Consider the following 24,473-nt stretch of genomic DNA (forward strand, 5'->3'; position numbering starts at 1 on the left):
GATCTGTGGGGTGAAAATGCTCACTACACCCCTTAATAAATGCCTTGAGGGGGTGTCGTTTCTAAAATGGGATCACTTCTCATTGCTTTCTTTTATTACTTCACATCAGAGCCTCTGCAATTGTGAATACTTTATATGTCGCCAAATTAGGCCTCAATTTCGCATGGTACTCTTTCACTCCTGAGCCCTGTCCAGGCAAAAGATTAGTGCCCCATGTAGGGTGATTCTAAACCCGGGAAACACCGCATAATAATTAGAGAGCTGACTTGTTATGGTGGCACAAGCTGGGCACCACATATTGGCATATCTATGGAAAAAAATCCCATTTTGACTCTGCAATATCGAGTGCACACTAATTTATGCAAAACACCTGCGGGGTTAACATCCTCACTAAACCCCTATGTGAATACCTTGAGGGGTGTAGTTTCCAAAATGTGGTCACTTCTGGGGGGTTTCCACTGTTTTGGTCCCTCAGGGGTTTTGCAAATGCGACATAGCGACCATAAACCAATCCAGCAAAATCTGTACTCCGAAAGCCAAATGGTGCCCCTTCCATTCTGAGCCCTACTGTGTGCCCAAACAGCAGTTTATGACCACATATGGGGTATTGCCGTACTTGGGAGAAATTGCTTTACAAATGTTGGGGTTCCTTTTCTCCTTTATTTTTTGAGAAAATGAAAAATTTATTGGAAAAATACGTAATTTTTATTTTCACTGCCCAATTCAAATAAAATCTCTGAAACACCTGTGGGGTCAAAATGCTCACTACACCCTTAGATTAACTCCTCACGGGGTGTAGGATCCCAAATGGAGTCCCTTTTGGGTCATTTCCACTGTACTGGTACCTTAGGGGCTTTGTAATAGCGACATAGTGTCAAGAAACCAATCCATCAAAATCTGTGCTCCAAAAGCCAAATGGCGCTCCTTCTCTTCTGATCCTTGCCGTGTACCCAAACAGCAGTTTATGACCACACATGGGGTATTTCCGTACTCCAGAGAAGTTGCTTTACAAATGTTGGGGTTCTTTTTTTCCTTTATTTGTTGAGAAAATGAAACATTTTGAGCTAAATCTACGTCTTATTGAAGAAAAAGGAATGTTTTTATTTTCACTGCCCAATTCTATGAAACACCTGTGGGGTCAAAATGCTCACTATACCCCTAGATGAATTCCTCAAGGGATGAAGTTTCCTAAATGGAGTAACTTTTTGGTTGTTTTCACTGTTTTGGTCCCTCAGGGGCTTTGCAAATGCGACCTGGCCTCCGCAAACCATTCCTGCTAAATTTGAGCTCCAAAATGGCGCTCTTTCCCTTCTAAGCCCTGCTGTGTGTCCAAACAGCCGTTTATGACCACATGTGGGGTATTGTTTTACTCGGGAGAAATTACTTTATAAATTTTGTGGTGCTTTTTCTCCTTTATTCCTTGTGGAAATTAGAAAAAATTAGCTAAACCTACATTTTCTTTGAAAGAATGTAGATTTTCATTTTCACGGCCTATTTCCAATAATATCTGCAAAAAACCTGTGTGGTCAAAATGCTCACTATACCCCTAGATAATTTCCTCAAGGAGTGTAGTTTCCAAAATGGAGTCACTTGTGGGGGGGGTTTCCACTGTTTTGGTCCCTCAGGGGCTTTGCAAATGTGACATGGCCTCCGCAAAATATTCCTGCTAAATTTTCTCCAAAAGCCAAATAGCGCTCCTTCCCTTCTAAGCCCTGCCATGTGTCCAAACAGCAATTTATGACCACATGTGGGGTATTGTTTTACTAGGGAGAAGTTTCTTTATAAATTTTGCGGTGCTTTTTCTCCTTTAGCCCTTGTGAAAATGAGAAAAAATGAACTAAACCTACATTTTCTTTGAAAAAATGTAGATTTCCATTTTCATGGCCTAATTCCAATAATTTCTGCAACAAACCTGTGTGGTCAAAATGCTCAATATACCCCTAGATAATTTCCTTAAGGGGTGTAGTTTCCCAAATGGGGTCACTTTTGGGGGATTTCCACTGTTTTGGCACGTCAAGAGCCCATCAAACCCGACATGGTGCCTAAAAAATATTCTAATAAAAAGGAGGCCCAAAATCCTCTAGGTTCTCCTTTGCTTCTGAGGCCGGCGCTGCAGTGCATTACCACACTAGGGCCACATGTGGGATATTTCTAAAAACTGAAGAACCTGGGCAATAAATATTGAGTTGCGTTTCTCTGGTAAAACTTTGTGTTACAAAAAAAAGGATTAAAAATGAATTGCTGCAACAACAAAAAATGAAATTTGTAAATTTCACCTCTACTTTGGTTTAATTCCTGTGAAACGTCTAAAGCATTAAGAAACTTTCTAAATGCTGTTTTGAATACTTTGAGGGGAGAAGTTTTTAAAATGGGGTGACTTTTTGGGGGTTTCTAATATATACGGCCCTAAAAGCCACTTCACAACTGAACTGGCCCCTGTAAAAATAGCCTTTTGAAATTTTCTTGAAAATGTGAGAAATTGCTGCTAAAGTTCAAAGCCTTGTAATGTCCTAGAAAAATAAAAGGAGCGACTATTTTGTGTGGTATAACTGCCTGTCTTACAAGCAGATACATTTAAATTTAGAAAAATGCTAATTTTTGCAATTTTTCGCAAAATTATGGTGTTTTTCTCAATGAAATACTAAATGTACCGAGCAAATTTTGCCAGTAACATAAAGTCCAATGTGTCATGAGAAAACAGTCTCAGAATTGCTTGGATAGGTAAAAGCATTCCGAAGTTATTACCACATAAAGTGAAACATGTCAGATTTGAAAAACGAGGCTCTGTCAGGAAGGTCAAAAGTGGCCAAAGAGGGAAGGGGTTAAACCTGGGGGAATCTGCTCCAATCATCGTGGGAACGGAGATAGGTAAGTATCTTATTATTTATTAGACATTATGGGGCATTATATTGTGTGGTGGCAGCTGAGCGGGCATTATACTGTATGGGGGCAGCTATGGATCATTATACTGTATGGTGGCAGCTAAGGGGGCATTCTACTGTATGGGGCAGCTATAGGGGCATTATACTGTATTGGGCAGTTATAGGGACATTATACTGTATAGGGCAGTTGTGGGGCATTATACTGTATGGGGCAGCTATGGGGCATTATACTGTATGGGGGCATTATGCTGTATTGGACAGCTATGGGGCATTATACCACATAGGGGCAATGTATAGTGGCATCTGTGTGGGTATTATACTGTATGGGGAAGCTTTGGGTACATTATGCTGTATGAGGGCAGCTATGGGGCATTATACGGTATGGCAGAATTTGTGTGGGCATTATACTGCATGGGGGCATCTGTGTTGGCATTATACTGTATGGGTGCATTTATGGGGGTGTTATTCTGTATGGGGCAGCTATGGGGGCATTATACTGTGTGACAGGCACTATGAGGTTTTATACTGTGTGGGGACAGCTTTAGGGGCATTATATTGTGTTGTGGCAGCTATAGGCGCATTATAAAGTGTGGGGGGCAGCTATAGGGGCATTATTCTGTGTGGTACATTCTATGGGGTCATTATACTGTGGGGAGGCACTATGGAAGCATTATACTGTGTGGGCTGGACCGGGTGTGTATCGGTGGGGTTAGAGGTGTGGCTTAACTAGGAAAAAAACAGGTTGTCCCTCTTTGTAATACTTAAAAGGTGGGAGGTATGTGTCACACATATGGACAGTGAGGTCAGCAGCTACTTCTTGAGCAGGATTGTACTGTTGGCCCGATTTTTTTTTTTTGCATTGGTCCAACATATTGTACCATGAATGTCCAGCCTAACCTTCACTGAAGGCCTCACTACAAGGAGCGGTGTCCTTGATGAGGCGAAGACTCCACAGGGTGGTGCTATGGTGTAGTGGGATGTGCAACAACAAACTCTACACAGTTGGTTTACTTTTGTGTAGTAGACTCACCTAGAGATAATGACTAAAAACAAAGTACCCCCATGAGGTCCTTTTACACCGAGCAATTATCAGGCAAAGGAGCGTTCACAGAATGTGATAATTGCCAAACGCTCGTCCATCGGCTGATTGTGTAGTTTTAAATACCCAAAATATTATCGATGTCAGCTGCACGTCTCCCTGTGTAAACAGAGACATGCTGCCGACATGATAGAAACATATGAGGACGAGTGATTGTAGTAAGGAGCGCTCGTCCCCATACTAGCACCTTGTGAAAGGAGCAAATAAGCGCCGATCAACGAGTTGTCTCCAACATGGGTTGGTGTAAAAGTACATTTAGAGTAATGCATTTTTGTAAAGTGGTTATTTGGTTTAGGAATATAGGGAATTCCGAGTTAATTAAGAGGGTCCCCCATTTAGAACCCACCTCTACTCTCCATAGATAGGAGCTGCTTCAAAGTGGAGGACCCAGAACGTTTTGCATTACATGGACAGCCCATTGTAAAAATGAGATCTGTGTAATACTTAATTTCCCCTCTGGAGGTGCTGCAGAGAAATTGTACACTTGCCAAGTTCCCCCACAGATTACAGCTGATTTCCAGGGGTCCTTGTAGTAGGACAAACATTGATCAGTATAGCATTGGGGTCTTACAAAATGGTGAAAAACCCCTTTAAAGTTCTTTCATAAGATGAGATGGTCCTTTCAGAAACATACTGCAAACCTTGAATAATCGGGTGGAGTGCAGGTTGATGAATGTTTCATGGTAAGCAGTGTGATCACCAGGTAATATAAAACTGGTTGTCTATTTCTACCCTGATTACATCTATTCCATCCTCCTGAGTATTTTGCAGCCCTGACAATGAAACTTCACTTTGTCCACTTTGACAAAAAAGTGCAGCCGGCCATCAATCTTGGGGAGATTTTACAAGTCTTGACGTCAGCAGTCAATCTATACTTTCATTAGAGACCTTATTGATTGGGATGTCGCAGCCAAAGGCCATCATCTACGTCTCTCGGTTCAGCATTGTGGTCCAATATATTTATTGCTTCTGTAATAAAATATTAGATTTTTTTTTTCTAGCTACAATTAAAGGCAGGTACAAATCTGTTTATTGTAATGCTTCCAAATGGGAGGAATGATTAAACGCTATCTCTAGGCAGGCAGGACACTCTCAGAGGAGATTTCATTAACCCGACGGAAGATCTGGACTCATGTATTGGAAATGAGGCTCAGACCATCAAGGTCACGTTGCTGAAAGGAAGAACACTAATGTGCAGTTAGAGTCTTTCATTCCGATGCCGAGAATTATAGATTACACACCCATAAACAAGGACCCGGACCCCCTGAAAAAATACAGACCCCCTCAATAGAGACCTCAGACTAGACCCCCTATACAAATACAGAAGCCAGACCAGAGCGCCTACACAAATACAGATCACAGACCAAATCCCTTAAATAAATAAAGATCCCAAACCAGATAGCTTAAACAAATATAGACCCCAAACCAGTCCCCCTAAATAAATACAGATCACAGACAAGATCTCTTAAGCTAATACACACCCCAGGCCAGATCCCTTAAATTAATCCGACCCTAAACCCTCTAACTCAATACAGATCCCAGACCCCTTAAACAAAAACAGACTCAGACCAAATCCCCTAAACAAATACAGACCACCAGACAAAACCCCCCTATAAATACAGACCCCCTAAATAAATACAAACCCAGACCAGATCCCTAAAACAAATACAGATCCCAGACCAGACCCCCTAAACTAATAGACCCCAGACCCCCTACCTAAAAACAGATCCCAGACCCCTTAAACAAATACAGACTCAGACCAGATTCAATAAACAAATACAGACCAGACCCCCTAAATAAATACAGACCCCGATCCCTTAAACAAATACAGTCCCAGACCCCTAAACAAATACAGAAGACTTTCCGTGTTTGGATGCAGCCATTGATTGTCACGTTGCCCGTCAGGGTTCCCCCCATTCTCCCGATAGGTGGAGGAGGCAGAGGTGGGACCCGCACCTATCCGGTGGATATGCCATAAATGTCTGAGATGGGAACACTCCTTTAACAATTTGACAGAAGACTCTTTTTAATTTTAAGGGGCAAATATGTTTTAGGATCTCTAAAAAATAAGAAGTTCTGAACTTCCGGGCGGTGATAAGCTGAGACGTTGTAATGGTTTTGCCCTTGCTACATGATGATATTATGTAGAGTTATGAGTCAGAGACATCATTGATTTGCATATACGGGAGCCCTCATTCACAGAACATGATGTCATTTAGTCATAAAGTTGGACGATGCAGCGGATAAATCTCGTCGGACAAACCTGTTGAGTATATTAATGTCTGCACTTTGGAATTCTCCAGTCCTGGCAATCATAGTAGTGAAGTGATTCATTCAATGGAAGGCGGCAATGAGCGGCTGCCACAGATCAATGAGAGGATATCATCACATCCAAAGTTATTGTATCAAATTGCACCAATTATCACCTGATTCATCCCGTCCTATGTCTAATTCCCCTTCATCTACCCCCGAGGCTCACCGTCACCTCCCCGCTTCTTCATCATCCTATTAAGATTATTTAACCCTTTCTGTTATTCTTCATCAAAGAGCTTCTTGTAGATTTAGAGAATAAAGATAAGAAGCTACGAACATCCTGGACTCCTTCCCTTGAGGTTTCATCGGATCTGCAAAAAGCACTGGCCTCCACAAGGTACATCTTCAAACATACTTGCCAACTTTTGAGAAACTACATCAGGGATATTCCGAGAAGATATGTAATAAGCAACCCCCTTCATTACACCCCAAAATTACTACACACCCCAGATCAGACCCCTATACAGATAATAGACTAGACCCCCTAAATACAGACCCAGGCCCCATAAACCAGTGGTGTTCTATTTCATCAGGGTGTTTGATGGGGTAAGGGTCCAGGCTCTGTGCATCCACTCGAGATCCTCCACACCAAACTCCTCACCCCATGTCTTTATGGAGCTCGCTGTGCGCACTGGGGCACAGTGATGCTGAAACCAGAAAGGGACAAACCCCAAACTGTTATCAACAAGTTGGAAGCTGCAATTGTGTAAAATGTCTATGTATGCTGTAGTATTAACCCTTTAATGGAAATAAGGGGCTAAACCCTGAAATACAGTCACGACTATTACCCCTCCTCCACCAAATGTTACAGTAGTCACTATGTAGAACACGCTGTGCCAAAGTTTCGTGGCGGCGTGCTTTACACTACTACGGCCGCCGCTTGCCATTGTGCGTAGTGATCCTAGACTCGTGTGCAGCACCATGGAAACCCATTTCATGAAGCTCCGGACGCACAGTTCTGGTGCTGATGTCGCTTCCAGAGGCAGTGTGGATGTCTCTAGTGAGTGATACAACAGAGGATAGGTGATTTTTACGTGCCACACTCTTCAGCACTCGGCGGCCCCGGTGTGTGAGTTTGAATGGTTTACCAATTCATGGCTGAGCTGTTGTTACTCCTAAATGCTTCCACTTCACAATAAAAAACACTTACCGGTGACCGGGGCAGATTTAGCAGATAATAATAACAACAACAACACAGATGACATGGGCAAATCTACCAGATAATAATAGCACTTGCAGGTGATCGAGCCAGATCTACCAGATAATAATAACACTCATAGGTGACCGGGGCAGATCTAGCAGATAATAATAACACTCAGGCCCCATGCACACGACCGTAAAAAAAAAACAGTTTTTGCGGACCGCAATTGCAGTCCGCAAAAACAGACCCATTCACTTTCATTGAACGACGCGGACACCTTTCCGTAGTGCTACGGAAGGGTGTCCGTGCCGTAGAAATGTTCCGAAAATTATGGAACATGTCCGTTCTTTTGCATTTTGCGGGCCGTGCTCCCATACTTTGTACGGGGGCACGGCCCGAAAATGCGGGTGGCGGCTGGCCGTGCCCGCAATCGCGGGCTGTGATTGCAGGCACGGTCGTGTGCATGGGGCCTTACAGGTGTCCGGGCATATCTAGCAGATTATAACACTTACAGGTAACCAGAGGCAGATCTAGCAGATAATAATAGCACTTGCAGGTGATCGGGGGAAGATCTGGCAGATAATAATAACACTTACAGGTGATAGGGGGCAGATCTGGCAGATAATAATAACACTTACAGGTGACCGGGCAGATTGAGTAGATAATAATAGCACTTACAAGTGACCAGGGCAGATCTAGTAGACAATAATAGCACTTACAGGTGACCGTGGGGAGATCTAGCAGATAATAATAGCACTTACAGATGATCGGGGCAAATCTAGCAGATAATAATAACACTTACATGTGACTGGGGCAGATCAAGCAGATAATAATAACAATTACAGGTGACCAGCGCAGATCTAAAAGGTAATAATAGCACTTACAGGTGACCGGGGCGGATCTAAAAGGAAATAATAGCACTTACAGGTGACCGGGGCAGATCTAGCAGCTATTAATAACAACACTTACATGTGACCGGGGCAGATCTAGCAGATAAATATAACGCTTACAGGTGCCTAGGGCAAATCTAACAGATAACAATAGCACTTATAGGTGACCGGGGCAGATCTAGCAGATAATAATAGCACTTACAGGTGATCGAGGCAGATCTAGCAGATAATAATAGCACTTACAGGTGACCAGGGCAGATCTAGCAGATAATAATAGCCCTTACAGATGATCGGGCAGATCTAGTAGATAATAATAGCATTTACAGATGATCGGGGCAGATCTAGCAGATAATAACACTTACATGTGACTGGGGAAGATCAAGCAGATAATAATAACAATTACAGGTGACCAGGGCAGATCTAAAAGGTAATAATAGCACTTACAGGTGACCGGGGCAGGTCTAGCAGATAATAATAGCACTTACAGGTGATCGGGGGAGATCTAGCAGATAATAGCACTTACTGGTGACCGAGGGAGATCTAGCAGATAATAATAGCACTTACAGGTGACCGGGGCAGATCTAGCAGATCATAATAACAACACTTACAGGTGACCAGGGCAGATCTAACAGGTAAAAATAACACTTACAGTTGATCAGGGCAGATCTTCTTGATAATAATAACAACATTTACATGTGACCGGGGCAGATCTAGCAGATAAATATAATGCTTACAGGTGCCCAGGGCAAATCTAGCAGATCACAATAGCACTTATAAGTGACCAGGGCAGATCTAGCAGATAATAATACCACTTACAGGTGATCGAGGCAGATCTAGCAGATGAGACATTTCTGAAAATAATAAATAGATGACGTCCTATGACAATCCCAGATATAAAGTCACTGCTCTTCAGTACAATCTATTCTACTAGCATTGTTTGTCTACGGAAATTGCATGGTTGTGTGCTTGATTTTATGCACCTGTTTGCAATGGATGTGGCAGAAACACCTGAACTCAATAATAAGGAAGGGTGTCCACATACTTTGGCCATATAGTATATGTATACATGGTGATCGCAAGGACAGGGCTAAAAACCTCACATTCCGGCCATTTAACCCCTCAGACACGGCGATCAATGCTGATTGAAGCTCCTAAGCAAAATAAGGAAGGAAACCATCTTTATGTCACCTGGGTTCACACTTTATTACAAGCAGCTCGACCCCCAGGGCTGTCTCACGATAATGCCTGATAATGACTACTTTTAACACCGCATCTCTGCATATGGTGCAGGGGAGGTAACTCCATTCTTTGGCGCTGGGGTCTGTGCAATTATTTCTGTTTTTGTGATTACAAGTGTTGTAACATATGGCGAGACCGTCAGCAAATGCATGACCGCCAGATCTCAGCGTGCGTCCTATGTAGCTCCAACACATCTGATAGCATTTTATCTTCATGAGACCTGGCACCCTGACCATGGCCCATGTGGGCATTACGTTCAGGTCATGCCAAATCGACTTTGGCTCATAAAGAACATAAACAAGATAAAGACAACACATTTGTATCTCAGCCTCCTACTAATCAGCTAGTAATGACATAATAGGCTCGTATGACAGGCTCTGGTTGTAGAGAACAAGGGGGGCACACACGGCGCCACCCTACTAGTCCTGTAGGTTTTCATGGAATAGATAGAGAGTGCATACAAACAGCTTATCTCTGCCAAATATAACATTATCCCAAGCCAGCGGGCAGTGATCTGTGGAAACGGAGAGGATTTGCACCATTAGGGAAGAGTTTATCGTAGGAGGGAGTAGCTGAAAGAGGCTCTTTGTGGTGAGAAAATATAAATACTTATTATGGGGTGAGAAAAGAGCCATAATATTGCATAATATCACATAAAAGACAGTGTGGATTTTTGTATAAAATGACTTAAATCCAGCATCTGATGATCCAGAAAGTCTGACAATCCAGCACCTACTTCTAGCCCAAACTTGCATTCTGCATTCTATTTTTTTTAACCCTAAACTCACTTGCTAAAGGTCCAGATTCACCATATTTTTCAGACTATAAAACACACTGGACTATAAGATGAAAATATTTCAGACTAATTCAAATTTCCCTGGTGGTCTAGGGTAGTGAAGGAGTTAATGTCTGCTTCCCTGGTGGCCCAGAGTAGTGGAGGGGTTAATGTCTGCTTCCCTGGTGGTCTATGGTAGTGGAGGGGTTAATGTCTGCTTTTCTCATGGTCTAGGCTTGTGGAGGGGTTAATGTCTGCTTCCCTGGTGGTCTAGGGTATTGGTGGGGTTAATGTCTGCTTCCCTGGGGATCTAGGGTAGTGGAGGGATGAATGCCGCCATCCTTCGTGGTCTAGGGTAATGGATGGAAGGAGGCTTCCCTGGTGGTTTAAGGTTAATGTCTGTTTTGCTGGTGGTCTAGGGTAGTGGGGGGGGGGGGGGGTTAATGTCTGCTTCCCTGGTGGTCTAGCGTGGTGGAGCGGTTAATGTCTGCTTTCCTGGTGGTCTAGGGTAGTGCAGGGGTTAATGTCTGCTTCCCTGGTGGTCTAGGGTAGTGGAGGGAATAATGTCTGCTTCCCTGGTGGTCTATTGTAGTGGAGGGTTTAATGTCTGCTTCCCTGGTGCTCTATGGTAGTGGAGGGGTTAATGTCTGCTTCCCTGGTGCTCTATGGTAGTGCAGGGGTTAATGTCTGCTTCCCTGGTGGTCTAGGGTAGGGGTAAATGCCACCATTCCTTGTGTTCTAGGGCAGAAGAGGGGTCAATGTTTGCTTTATATATTTCAGACCAATTCTATCTTCCCTGGTGGTCTAGGAAAGTGAAGGAATTAACCCCTGCTTCCCTGGTGGTCTGGGGTATTGGTGGGGTTAATGACTGCTTCCCTGATGATCTAGGGTAGTGGAGGGATGAATGCCGCCATCCTTCGTGGTCTAGGGTAATAGATGGAAGGCTTCCCTGGTGGTCTGAGGCTAATGTCTCATTCTCTGGTGGTCTAGCGTAGTGGAGGGGTTAATTTCTGCTTACCTGTTGGGCTAGGGTAGTGGAGGGGTAAATGCCACCATTCTTGGTGGTCTGGGCAGTAGAGGAATCATTGTTTGCTTCCTTCGTGGTCTAGGGCAGTGGTAGTTTTAAAGGGTCTTCGGTAGAAGACGGGTTTAATTTTTCATTTTAATCACCTCCCCCGACTCCAGTGATTTGTCCTCCTGCCACTCTGACAGATCTGCAGGAGCCCGGATGACCGCTGGGCCCTGTCTGACGCTGCATCTCCCACTGACACTTTTAAAATGATGGTTGAATTATCACTTCTATATTCATACAAGGTAGAAATATAAATGGTTTCATTATTATATTATTACTAAGATAAAAGTCTTACTTTTCTTGATTTTCGTAGCAAACCCCCCCCCCCCCCCCCCCCCCCGCCCCCGCCGCCTTCTTCATCCACGTGCCTGCGAATGTTATAAGATAGAAACCACTTTACATTTTGCTTGAAATCCAGCAGTGATCCTGGTGCATCCGTCCATGGAGGAGAACAATTTATAGTCCAAACTGTGTATGATAAATGCACCTGACAAGGCCAAAAATGGACCAATTTCCACTCAGCTGGACGGAGTAATTTGAAGTGATGCTTGATAAATAGGCACATTCTGTGCTCTCTTACCCAGCGACAGAAAGTGATTCACTCCTCTACACCCCTACTATCTATCTATCTATCTATCTATCTATCTATCTATCTATCTATCTATCTATCTATCTATCTATCTCATATCTATCTATCTATCTATCTATCTATCTATCTATCTATCTATCTATCTCTCTCATATCTATCTATCTATCTATCTATCTATCTATCTATCTATCTATCTATCTATCTATCTATCTATCTCATATCTATCTATCTATCTATCTATCTATCTATCTATCTATCTATCTATCTATCTATCTATCTATCTATCTATCTATCTATCTATCTATCTATCTATCTATCTATCTATCTTCTACACAGATGTAGCAATGGTAAACCCGTCACCTAAAGCTCGGTCCTCACATTGCAGTTAAAGGGCATTTTCTCCCTTGAACAATAGCAAAACTGCTGCATTTTGCCACGATTTTTTGGCAAAATTTCAGACAAAATGGTACGGGTTTTGCCAAGGTTCGTGTCAAAAAATGCTCTTTGACCACAATGTGTGGGGGAGGCCGTTAAATGATGGCGGCTCAGGGCAAGGGTCTACATACCACAGAGACCGCCCATGCAGCTGTTACGGGGCCCATAGAGAGGTGGGGCACACCCTGGGCTGTTGTTGTCCTATTTAAATGGGTGGTAAGAACTTGCACAGGAAAGTGGAAAATGTACTTATCTCAAGAAAACGGCAATCTTGGCAGCAGGACCTCCTGTTACAAGTGCTTAAAAGTGTGGTGGTGTCAGGCAGCACCTGAAAGCAGCCACATTTTTGTCTTTGCTCTAAGACCCACCATCCTTTATGTATGCCACTACTACAGGGCAAATACCTCTTTCACCTATGTGATAATCTGTTCCTGAATAGCAGCCCTTACATGTGCCCCCCCCCCCCTCCCTGTGTCAGTAAGGCACCAGCAATACCCCCATGTATCAGTGGGGGGCCTGCAATTTGATATGGGGTAAGCAAAACTAGACAACCTCATTAACTCTTTTGCCTTTTCCGCTCATTTCTTTATCTTTTGCTTCATGCCTTGCCCTGTTTCATTCACTGATTCCTTTATCCTGACTCCTAGGGATGGATTAAGCTTGGTGGAACCCCCTTCTCCAGTAGTAGTATCATATAATTGATGGCTGAATTATGCTAGACATGTCAACAGCGTCTAACCGCAGCCAAATGTGTATGAGGACAGCCAACGCATGTCCTGGTGTAAACAGGAATTGCCATGATGGATTCTAACATACCAGATCATTTGTTCATCTGAGAGATAAGCGGAGCCAGATATGTCTGTCTGCTGCTTATCTCCAAATTCCTATGGCAATAAAAATGCACCACTAAATTGTTTCTAGTTAGCAGTGCATCCAGTTTATTGGAGCTACAGTGAAGGAAATAAGTATTTGATCCCTTGCTGATTTTGTAAGTTTGCCCACTGTCAAAGTCATGAACAGTCTAGAATTTCTAGGCTAGGTTAATTTTACCAGTGAGAGATAGATTATATTAAAAAAAAACAGAAAATCACATAGTCAAAATGATATATATTTATTTGCATTGTGCACAGAGAAATACGTATTTGATCCCCTACCAACCATTAAGAGTTCAGCCTCCTCCAGACCAGTTACACGCTCCAAATCAACTTGGTGCCTGCATTAAAGACAGCTCTTACATGGTCACCTGTATAAAAGACTCCTGTCCACAGACTCAATTAATCAGTCTGACTCTGACCTCTACAACATGGGCAAGACCAAAGAGCTTTCTAAGGATGTCAGGGACAAGATCATAGACCTGCACAAGGCTGGAATGGGCTACAAAACCATAAGTAAGACGCTGGGTGAGAAGGAGACAACTGTTGGTGCAATAGTAAGAAAATGGAAGACATACAAAATGACTGTCAATCGACATCGATCTGGGGCTCCATGCAAAATCTCACCTCGTGGGGTATCCTTGATCCTGAGGAAGGTGAGAGCTCAGCTGAAAACTACACGGGGGGAACTTGTTAATGATCTCAAGGCAGCTGGGACCACAGTCACCAAGAAAACCATTGGTAACACATTACGCCGTAATGGACTAAAATCCTGCAGTGCCCGCAAGGTCCCCCTGCTCAAGAAGGCACATGTACAGGCCCGTCTGAAGTTTGCAAATGAACATCTGGATGATTCTGAGAGTGAATGGGAGAAGGTGCTGTGGTCAGATGAGACTAAAATTTAGCTCTTTGGCATTAACTCAACTCGCCGTTTTTGGAGGAAGAGAAATGCTGCCTATGACCCAAAGAACACCGTCCCCACTGTCAAGCATGGAGGTGGAAACATTATGTTTTGGGGGTGTTTCTCTGCTAAGGGCACAGGACTACTTCACCGCATCAATGGGAGAATGGATGGAGCCATGTACTGTCAAATCCTGAGTGACAACCTCCTTCCCTCCACCAGGACATTAAAAATGGTTCGTGGCTGGGTCTTCCAGCACGACAATGACCCGAAACATACAGCCAAGGCAACAAAGGAGTGGCTCAAAAAGAAGCACATTAAGGTCATGGAGTGGCCTAGCCAGTCTCCAGACCTTAATCCCATCGAAAACTTATGGAGGGAGCTGAAGATCCGAGTTGCCAAGCGACAGCCTCGAAATCTTAATGATTTACAGATGATCTGCAAAGAGGAGTGGGCCAAAATTGCATCTAACATGTGTGCAAACCTCATCATCAACTACAAAAAACGTCTGACTGCTGTGCTTGCCAACAAGGGTTTTGCCACCAAGTATTAAGTCTTGTTTGCCAAAGGGATCAAATACTTATTTCTCTGTGCACAATGCAAATAAATATATATAATTTTGACTATGTGATTTTCTTTTTTTTTTATATATATAATCTATCTCTCACTGGTAAAATTAACCTAGCCTAAAAATTCTAGACTGTTCATGTCTTTGACAGTGGGCAAACTTACAAAATCAGCAAGGGATCAAATACTTATTTCCTTCACTGTATATACACGAAGAACAGTGCTGTCCACACATATGAAAGGAGTTGTCCAGTTTAGAAAACCCATTTCCATACACCCTATTAGGGAATTCTGAGCTAATAGCGGGGGGGGGGGTCCTCTGTTCAGGATCCTCATTTCTTGGCCGGAGTGGAAAGTGATCACAAAGAACAACATCACTCGCTCTGGAGGACCTGTCCTTTCTTACATTACACAAACAACACATTCATAGGAATGGACACTGTGTAATGCTTCATTTCTCCTGTGGTGGTGGCTGCAGGGAAACTGAACACTTACTGTCAGGTTCCCCCACAGATTACAGCTGATCGCCGGGGGTCCCATCAGGGGGACACTTTGTGATCTGCTTATCATCAGGGGACCCTTCTAACAAGTAGGGAGATCCCCTTTAACATCTTAAAATTTGTGTATTGTTGAAGGTGCACTTTAATTCTTTCCAAACATCCAAGTCTTGCTGCTGGGAGTGTCTTAGAATTACTGGAGGGAACTGGGTGATGGAGGTCCCCAAGGTGGTGGGGGGGAACGTGTCTACTCCTTGTTCTCACCCTATAATTCGAGCCTGCTAACACCCCTGCCTAAACTTTATTCTGGTCTTTGTAGGAAAGAAAGGGTTAATCAGTATCATTTTATACACCGGTTGATTATTCCAAAAGCGTAAAAAAAAGTAAAATCTATTAATTACATGTTCATCGGATCCACCAAACGTGATCGACAACCATTTCATCTTCTCGGTGTATATGACACCCCCCCCCCAAACACCACCTGACACCTCATCCATCCACCTCAGTAAAAAATCCACCTTTCAAAGCCCCGGTGTCTTACGTCAAATTAGGTGCGAGCCCATAAATCACCGGCCTCGTTGCCTCGGTCATCTCCTCCACCAAGAGTTGACCCTTTCCTAACTCCTTGAGTTACTTTCTTTCATTGGCTATGCCACATTTGCTGTAACAGTTTGTAGCGAGGGCCTGGGAGACAGTCAATTTCTTGCCTATGAACCTTGAAGAATGACATCAATGCAAAGTGTCTCGCATTAGGAATTCAGTGGGGATGGAACCATTGGCTCGTCATCTGTCTTCTTGGAGGGGAGCGATGTTTCCTATGTCGTCATACAACGCTATATAAGATTTGACGCTTTAATGATAAACCTGGCAACCAAAGGAGAATCAGAGAAGCTGCCTCCTGCTATATCAGCTCCCGGGTCCAGCAGCCATGCACAAGCTCCTGTCCTGCGGGCTCATCCTTGCCATTGTCTTCAGCCCACTCCGATCACTTCCGATCCTGGACCCCAATGAGATCTCCTTCCGAATACCAGGTAAGAATAATTATATCTTTATTATACCTTTCCCCCAAATGAAGGTTAAACCACTAAACGTCTTGATATCCTGCAGCCAATTCCTAATGATTAATCCTACAGAAGGGTCAAGGACGTTTTAAATGCCGAAAATAAATTGCTTTATAGTCTGGAATTAAATATCTCCATTAGCCTCGTATTTAAGGAATATATTCACGTAATTTTCATTATTTTTTTTTTATGCTGAGGGTACTTACTTTTTTAAGATATTACAGTAATAAGAAATCAAGTGAATATTCCAGACTGTATAAGTGATGGATAATTTAAGGAGTTGGAATAACAAAGTCACTTTCCTTTTTTTTTTTTATTACTAGTTTAGATTTTTTTCTCTTGACAATAAATGGTAGGAAACAGCATAGCAACAAAGTTGCTAAAAATATTTTACTGTAAAACTTGCATTCAAATTTTACATTTCTGTATTTATTATTTGCTGAATTATTAACATATTATTCTTTTTTATTTTATATATTTATTAAGTTTTTTATGTTATTTTTTATATTTATTTCTAACTATTGATCTTGAATTTTTTTAAATTCATTTCTGCATTTATCTGATTTATTCATATGCTCTGTAATAAATACTTTCAAACATCCATAATCCAATAATTAGCATCGTACAAATGTAACTAATATTATTAATAATAATAAAAATAATAATAAGTGGAGAATATATATAGAAAAAAATAATATATACTAATAATAAGTGTAGAATATATATATAATTATGATAATAATAAAAATAATAAGTGGAGAATATATATAGAAAAAAATAATATATAATAATAATAATAATAATAATAAGTGAAGAATATATATAGAAAAAAATAATATATACTAATAATAAGTGTAGAATATATATATAATTATGATAATAATAAAAATAATAAGTGGAGAATATATATAGAAAAAAATAATATATACTAATAATAATAATAATAAGTGAAGAATATATATATAATTATGATAATAATAATAATAATAATAATTAAAAAAAAAAATCCTTTATTCTGTAATCCAATAATTGTTTCCAGTACAGAACATGTTTTCTTGGGGGGGGGGGGGGGGGGGGGTCATCCAGGAGGTTCTCCCCCCTTATTGAAGTGTTTTATATACTTTCCTATGACGGTCAAGTAATCCAGAATATTTGATAATCCAATTATGTCCCTTTTGATGCCAAATTACTTTTTTCTTTACTGTATTATAATTTTTTATTAATTTAATTAAGTATTTATTTTTTGCATTCAAAATCAGGCAGATTTCACATATTTATTTTTATTGCCTATATGACACCAACATATTCCGCAGCGCTGTACAGAGATTGTCACCACTCACATTAGTCCCGTTCCCCAATAGAGGTCACAATCTAATTTCCTACACACACATGGGATCATATTAAGGGGAAGCCAACTAACCTATGACTACGTCTTTGGAGTGTGGGTGGAGTGGGTACCTGGAGGAAACCCCCTGCAGACACATACCCATAAATCTCCCGGCAGATTTGAAGGGGTTCCCCAGATTGTATGACGCGGTGGTAGCACAAACACATTTTCTCTCCATACAACCATATAGGAGTTATGGAAGCCATCGAATGAGAGGAACGGGCGACTAGTGCTCGTGGGGGTCCGGGTGTTTTAACATTTATCACCTGTCCTAGGTGTAGCTGATACGTTTTGTTTGTAGGAAAACCCCTTTAAATTTTCTACATTTTTACAAAGGTTACTATATGCTATTGCTTTCTGTTATCAGACAAAAGGGAAACTGAATGAAGTATCATCTAATAAAACTGATTAAGTTCTATCACATCCTCGACCCCATTAACTCAGACGTACTAATAATTGTGACTCATTCACTGCAACAGCAAAGTCATCCTTCATTATAAATAGTGGCGGGAGGGGTCATGTAGCCAAAATTCCTCCCTCTTGATTTGTGAAGGAACAATATAGCCACAGGTGCGGTGTCCCTCAATGTTCATGTCATGTGACTGCACATAGACCGCACCTGGCAGTACCTCCATCATGTGTGTGGTCACATGACACACCTTTACGTTTCTTGTTTTCTGCTCCTTACACTATATGTTGCATTTCTTCTATTATATTGTTTTGTATTTAACTTTTGTTGTTCTTAACCTCTGGAAGTAAATAGGAATGTTTCCATTCACTGACAGCAAGAAGAGATCTTTAAAGCTGTAAGGAACTGATGCACAACGTCTATTAGAAAATTGCAAAACTTTTTAATTATGCAATGATTAAACTTCATATATAAAACATAATGGCTAACTACTGCTCTTTGTTATCAACCTCGTACATTTGTATAAAGATTGTCATTCACTATCAAAATAATTTTACGCTTCTATCTTCGCTTTATTATTTGTTGCTGCATGGATCATTTCTTAATCTTCTTGGTCACTTTGTGAAACCACAGTCACAAACTAAAGGAGGAGGAGCATGACAAAGAAATTCTCTCTTTGATGTTCTTTGAACCTTTGTGTCATGCTCCGCCCCCTCACTCACTGTAGAAGTATTCCTTTAAGAATTATAATTTCATTCATTCTGGGTCGTATTCTGCTGATGCACCATTTCTAGTTCTATTTTGTACTGGTTTAGAAAGCTGATATTTGATTGGTTGCCATTGGTTATCGCAGGTTTTGCGCACATTTTCTCCGCACTTATGTCTTAGCTTATTATTATTTTGCGGCGATGCTTGCTTTACAGTCGTTTATTATTCCGTTTTCCTTTTGACAGATTCAAAGATGGATTTTGGAGATGTGAGCAGTTGGGTCGACACTCACTTATTACAGAATCTGCCTTCATTTCTGGACAAGGGCAGAGACACAGATATTAATACAGATGACATTTTCAGCAAAGAAGGTACAGTACACGAAACGATTCAAGTGAATGTCGCTTTCCAAAAGGGGAAGGCACACATACACCGAAGTAGAAATGAAAGTCATTAGTTAAGCAGTCCCTCGTGTTCAGTAATTTGAGGAAGAAGCTCCAGGTATTCCAAGGTCCAGTTGAGAAGTCCCTAGCCTTCAGTGGTTTGGTGGAGTTGTCTCTGCTTTTCAGTGGTTTGGTGGAGCTGTCTCTGGTCTTCAGTGGTTTGGTGGAGTTGTCTCTAGTCTTCAGTAGTTTGGTGAAGCTGCCTCAGGTCTTCAGTGGTTTGGTGGAGTTGTCTCTAGTCTTCAGTGGTTTAGTGGAGCTGTCTCTGGTCTTCAGTGGTTTGGTGGAGCTGTCTCTGCTCTTCAGTGGTTTGGTGGAGCTGTCTCTGGTCTTCAGTGGTTTGGTGGAGCTGTCTCTGGTCTTCAGTGGTTTGGTGGAGTTGTCTCTAGTCTTCAGTGGTTTAGTGGAGCTGTCTCTGGTCTTCAGTGGTTTGGTGGAGCTGTCTCTGCTCTTCAGTGTTTTGGTGGAGCTGTCTCTGGTCTTCAGTGGTTTGGTGGAGCTGTCTCTGCTCTTCAGTAGTTTGGTGGAGCTGCCTCTGGTTTTCAGTGATTTGGTGGAGCTGCCTCTGGTCTTCAGTGATTTAATGGAGAAGTTTGTGGTGCACAATTTTTTGTTGGAGCAGTCTCTGATAGTCAGTGTTTTGGCGAAGACGTCCAAGTATTTAGTAGTTTGGTGGAGGAGGGTCTGGTTTTCAGGGGCTTGTTGGGGCAGCCCTGTTTAGTAGAGAGGTCCTCATTATTGAGTGGTTTAAAGGAGCAATACCTAATATTCAGTGATTTGGTGGAGTAGTCCCTGATGTTTAGTGGTTAGGTGGAGCAGTCCCTGTGTCCATCTGCGAGACCCCTAATTCTACAGATGCTGGCATAGATGCATCATGAGGAATCTCCACCAACTTTCCACATTAGAAGTCAGAGTGAGCCATGTGATTTGTTTATACTTTTGGTAATCAGAATAAACCTGATCCTGGAAACATATAAAATATAATACAAACTATTATCTCATGTTATAAAGCTCCAACATATTCTGCAGCGCTGTCCACAAAATGTATTATGTAGTTACATTAGTACAAGTCCCCAGCTGAGTGTACAGCATAGTTTTTCTCATACAAACAAATAGAACTAGGCAAACAGACCTACATATAAAAAAACTGAATCATTTGTACTTTTACTGAATTGTCGCAGGATAAATATATTTCTCTTTTTATTAGGCATCAGTCTTGGAACTTATAATATGGACGATGTCATAAAAGAGGTAAGTTCCAGTCACTGTATAAACTGATAAACTGACAAGTATTATAGTAGTTATATTCTTGTACATAGGGGACAGTATTATACTAGTTATATTCTTGTATATAGGGGACAGTATTATAGTAGTTATATTCTTGTATATAGGAGCAGTATTATAGTAGTTATATTCGTGTATATAGGAGCAGTATTATAGTAGTTATATTCTTGTACATAGGAGCAGTATTATAGTAGTTATATTCTTGTATATAGGGGGCAGTATTATAGTAGTTATATTCTTGTATATAGGGGCAGTATTATAGTAGTTATATTCTTGTATATAGGGGCAGTATTATAGTAGTTATATTCTTGTATATAGGGGACAGTATTATAGTAGTTATATTCTTGTATATAGGAGCAGTATTATAGTAGTTATATTCGTGTGTATATAGGAGCAGTATAAGGGCATGCCCACACATGGCGGAATTCCTCCGCAACTGTCCGCATCAATGCCGCACCTAATCCGGGTTGCGGATTACGGCTGCGGATCTGCACAAAATGTGCAGAAAATTGATGCGGACTAGCTGCTGCGGACTGCGGGAAAAGTGCTTCCCTTCTCCCTATCAGTGCAGGATAGAGAGAAGGGACAGCACTTTCCCTAGTGAAAGTAAACGACTTTCATACTTACCGGCCGTTGTCTTGGTGACGCGTCCCTCTTTCGGCATCCAGCCCGACCTCCCTGGATGACGCGCCAGTCCATGTGACCGCTGCAGCCTGTGCTTGGCCTGTGATTGGCTGCAGCCGTCACATGGGATGAAACGTCATCCTGGGAGGCCGGACTGGAGACAGAAGCAAGGAGTTCTCGGTAAGTACGAACTTCATTTTTTTTTACAGATACATGTATATTGGGATCGGTAGTCACTGTCCCGGGTGCAGAAACAGTTACTGCCGATCGCTTAACTCTTTCAGCACCCTGGACAGTGACTATTTACTGACGTCTCCTAGCAACGCTCCCGTCATTACGGGAGCCCCATTGACTTCCTCAGTCTGGCTGTAGACCTAGAAATACATAGGTCCAGCCAGAATGAAGAAATGTCAAGTTAAAAAAGCAAGACGTATCCGCAGCACACATGACATGTGCATGACAGCTGCGGACTTCATTGCGGAACTTTGAATCTCCATTGAAGTCAATGGAGAAATTCCGCCATGAGTCCGCAACCAGTCCGCCACTGCTCCGCAAAAGACAGAGCATGCTGCGGACACCAAATTCCGCTCCGCAGCCTATGCTCCGCAGCGGAATTGTACGCATCGTGTAAACGAACACTGCTAAATTAAAGTGAAAGTCAATGGAGAAACGGCTCCGCTGCGGATTAACGCTGCGGAGTGTCCGCAGCGGAATTTAAGTGAAATTCCGCTATGTGTGAACCCGCCCTTATAGTAGTTATATTCTTGTACATAGGAGCAGTATTATAGTAGTTATATTCTTGTATATAGGAGCAGTATTATAGTAGTTATATTCGTGTAAATAGGAGCAGTATTATAGTAGTTATATTCTTGTACATAGGGGGCAGTATTATAGTAGTTATATTCTTGTACATAGGGGCAGTATTATAGTAGTTATATTCTTGTATATAGGGGGCAGTATTATAGTAGTTATATTCTTGTACATAGGGGCAGTATTATAGTAGTTATATTCTTGTATGTAGGGGGCAGTATTATAGTAGTTATATTCTTGTATATAGGGGCAGTATTATAGTTAGTTATATTCTTGTATATAGGGGGCAGTATTATAGTAGTTATATTCTTGTATATAGGGGACAGTATTATACTAGTTATATTCTTGTATATAGGGGACAGTATTATAGTAGTTATATTCTTGTATATAGGAGCAGTATTATAGTAGTTATATTCGTGTATATAGGAGCAGTATTATAGTAGTTATATTCTTGTACATAGGAGCAGTATTATAGTAGTTATATTCTTGTACATAGGGGCAGTATTATAGTAGTTATATTCTTGTATATAGGGGCAGTATTATAGTAGTTATATTCTTGTATATAGGGGACAGTATTATAGTAGTTATATTCTTGTATATAGGGGGCAGTATTATAGTAGTTATATTCTTGTACATAGGGGCAGTATTGTAGTAGTTATATTCTTGTATATAGGGGACAGTATTATACTAGTTATATTCTTGTATATAGGGGGCAGTATTATAGTAGTTATATTCTTGTATATAGGGGCAGTATTATAGTAGTTATATTCTTGTATATAGGAGCAGTATTATAGTAGTTATATTCGTGTATATAGGGGTCAGTATTATAGTAGTTATATTCTTGTATATAGGGGTCAGTATTATAGTAGTTATATTCTTGTATATAGGGGCAGTATTATAGTAGTTATATTCTTGTATATAGGAGCAGTATTATAGTAGTTATATTCTTGTATATAGGAGCAGTATTATATTAGTTATATTCTTGTACATAGGGGGCAGTATTATAGTAGTTATATTCTTGTATATAGGGGGCAGTATTATAGTAGTTATATTCTTGTATATAGGGGCAGTATTATAGTAGTTATATTCTTGTACATAGGAGCAGTATTATAGTAGTTATAGTCTTATATATAGGAGGCAGTATTATAGTAGTTATATTCTTGTATATAGGAGCAGTATTATAGTAGTTATATTCTTGTATATAGGGGGCAGTATTATAGTAGTTCTATTCTTGTATATAGGGGGCAGTATTATAGTAGTTATATTCTTGTATATAGGACCAGTATTATATTAGTTATATTCTTGTACATAGGGGGCAGTATTATAGTAGTTATATTCTTGTATATAGGGGGCAGTATTATAGTAGTTATATTCTTGTATATAGGGGGCAGTATTATGGTAGTTATATTCTTGTACATAGGAGCAGTATTATAGTAGTTATAGTCTTATATATAGGAGGCAGTATTATAGTAGTTATATTCTTGTATATAGGAGCAGTATTATAGTAGTTCTATTCTTGTATATAGGGGGCAGTATTATAGTAGTTCTATTCTTGTATATAGGGGGCAGTATTATAGTAGTTATATTCTTGTATATAGGGGGCAGTGTTATAGTAGTTATATTCTTTTATATAGGGGGCAGTATTATAGTAGTTATATTCTTGTATATAGGAGCAGTATTATAGTAGTTATATTCTTGTATATAGGGGGCAGTATTATAGTAGTTATATTCTTGTATATAGGAGCAGTATTATAGTAGTTATATTCTTGTATATAGGGGGCAGTATCCCCACTTATTTTGGCAGCTTGCACAAATTCTAATACTCAGCCGGGGGCAACATCTTGGGCATGGCAAAGGTGAAATTCAGAATAATAAAAACATTTTTTTTATTTCAGGAGTTGTTTGACAAGAAGCCACAGATATCACTATTGAGTCGACTTCAAAGAAAAGAGCGCAAACCTTATAAGAAGAGAGCAGGGAATTTATCTGAATGTTTCTGGAAATACTGTGTCTGAATGTGAAGATTGGGAAATATCTATAGGAGTTCTGCTTATTTATACACCCCTGTATTTACAATGACGCCTCATCTCAACACACGACGGAATAACGGATATAAAAACGAACTCTGCAAAATAGTTTCTTTTAAATTTCAAAAGAGTATTTTCTGTTCTGCTTATATTTGGTATAAGTTTTCTTTTCTTCAATGGAAGCGATTTAATAAAAGTAATAATGACAATAATATGTGGAATATCAAATTATTTCAAGATGCGTATGGTGAATAAATATTAAAATTATAACGACAAATAGGACAAACATGAAAATATCGCCCTGGTAGGGGTTTAAAATGATACATCACAAATTAAAAAAATGCTCATGTCCCATTAAAATTGGTCCCTCTGTATCAAGGCCCCGCCCACATTATTTCTCCTTTATTTTTCTACTACTTAATGGAGAGTACCAAAGCATTTGGGCAAC

General features: G+C 40.9%; 1 protein-coding gene across 1 annotated transcript; it reads left to right on the forward strand.

The window, feature by feature from the left end:
- The first annotated feature begins 10,072 nt into the window (after window positions 1-10,072).
- On the forward strand, window positions 10,073-24,226 carry UTS2 (urotensin 2). The gene is made up of 5 exons (XM_075840732.1): window positions 10,073-10,155; window positions 16,026-16,303; window positions 19,083-19,208; window positions 20,488-20,531; window positions 23,894-24,226. Exons 2-5 carry the CDS (start codon window positions 16,201-16,203, stop codon window positions 24,011-24,013), a joined length of 393 nt encoding a protein of 130 aa, XP_075696847.1. The 5' UTR covers window positions 10,073-10,155; window positions 16,026-16,200; the 3' UTR covers window positions 24,014-24,226.
- The last annotated feature ends 247 nt before the right edge of the window (window positions 24,227-24,473 follow it).

Source organism: Rhinoderma darwinii, chromosome 10, assembly GCF_050947455.1.
Source record: "Rhinoderma darwinii isolate aRhiDar2 chromosome 10, aRhiDar2.hap1, whole genome shotgun sequence".
Classification (NCBI taxonomy): Eukaryota; Metazoa; Chordata; class Amphibia; order Anura; family Rhinodermatidae; genus Rhinoderma; species Rhinoderma darwinii.

Excerpts from the sequence above, each read along its gene's own strand:
- UTS2 (XM_075840732.1), top strand. The coding sequence starts at position 16,201 with ATGCACAAGCTCCTGTCCTGCGGGCTCATCCTTGCCATTGTCTTCAGC. Across the intron at positions 16,304-19,082 it reads GATCTCCTTCCGAATACCAG|ATTCAAAGATGGATTTTGGA; the intron begins GTAAGAATAATT and ends TCCTTTTGACAG. Across the intron at positions 19,209-20,487 it reads TGACATTTTCAGCAAAGAAG|GCATCAGTCTTGGAACTTAT; the intron begins GTACAGTACACG and ends TCTTTTTATTAG.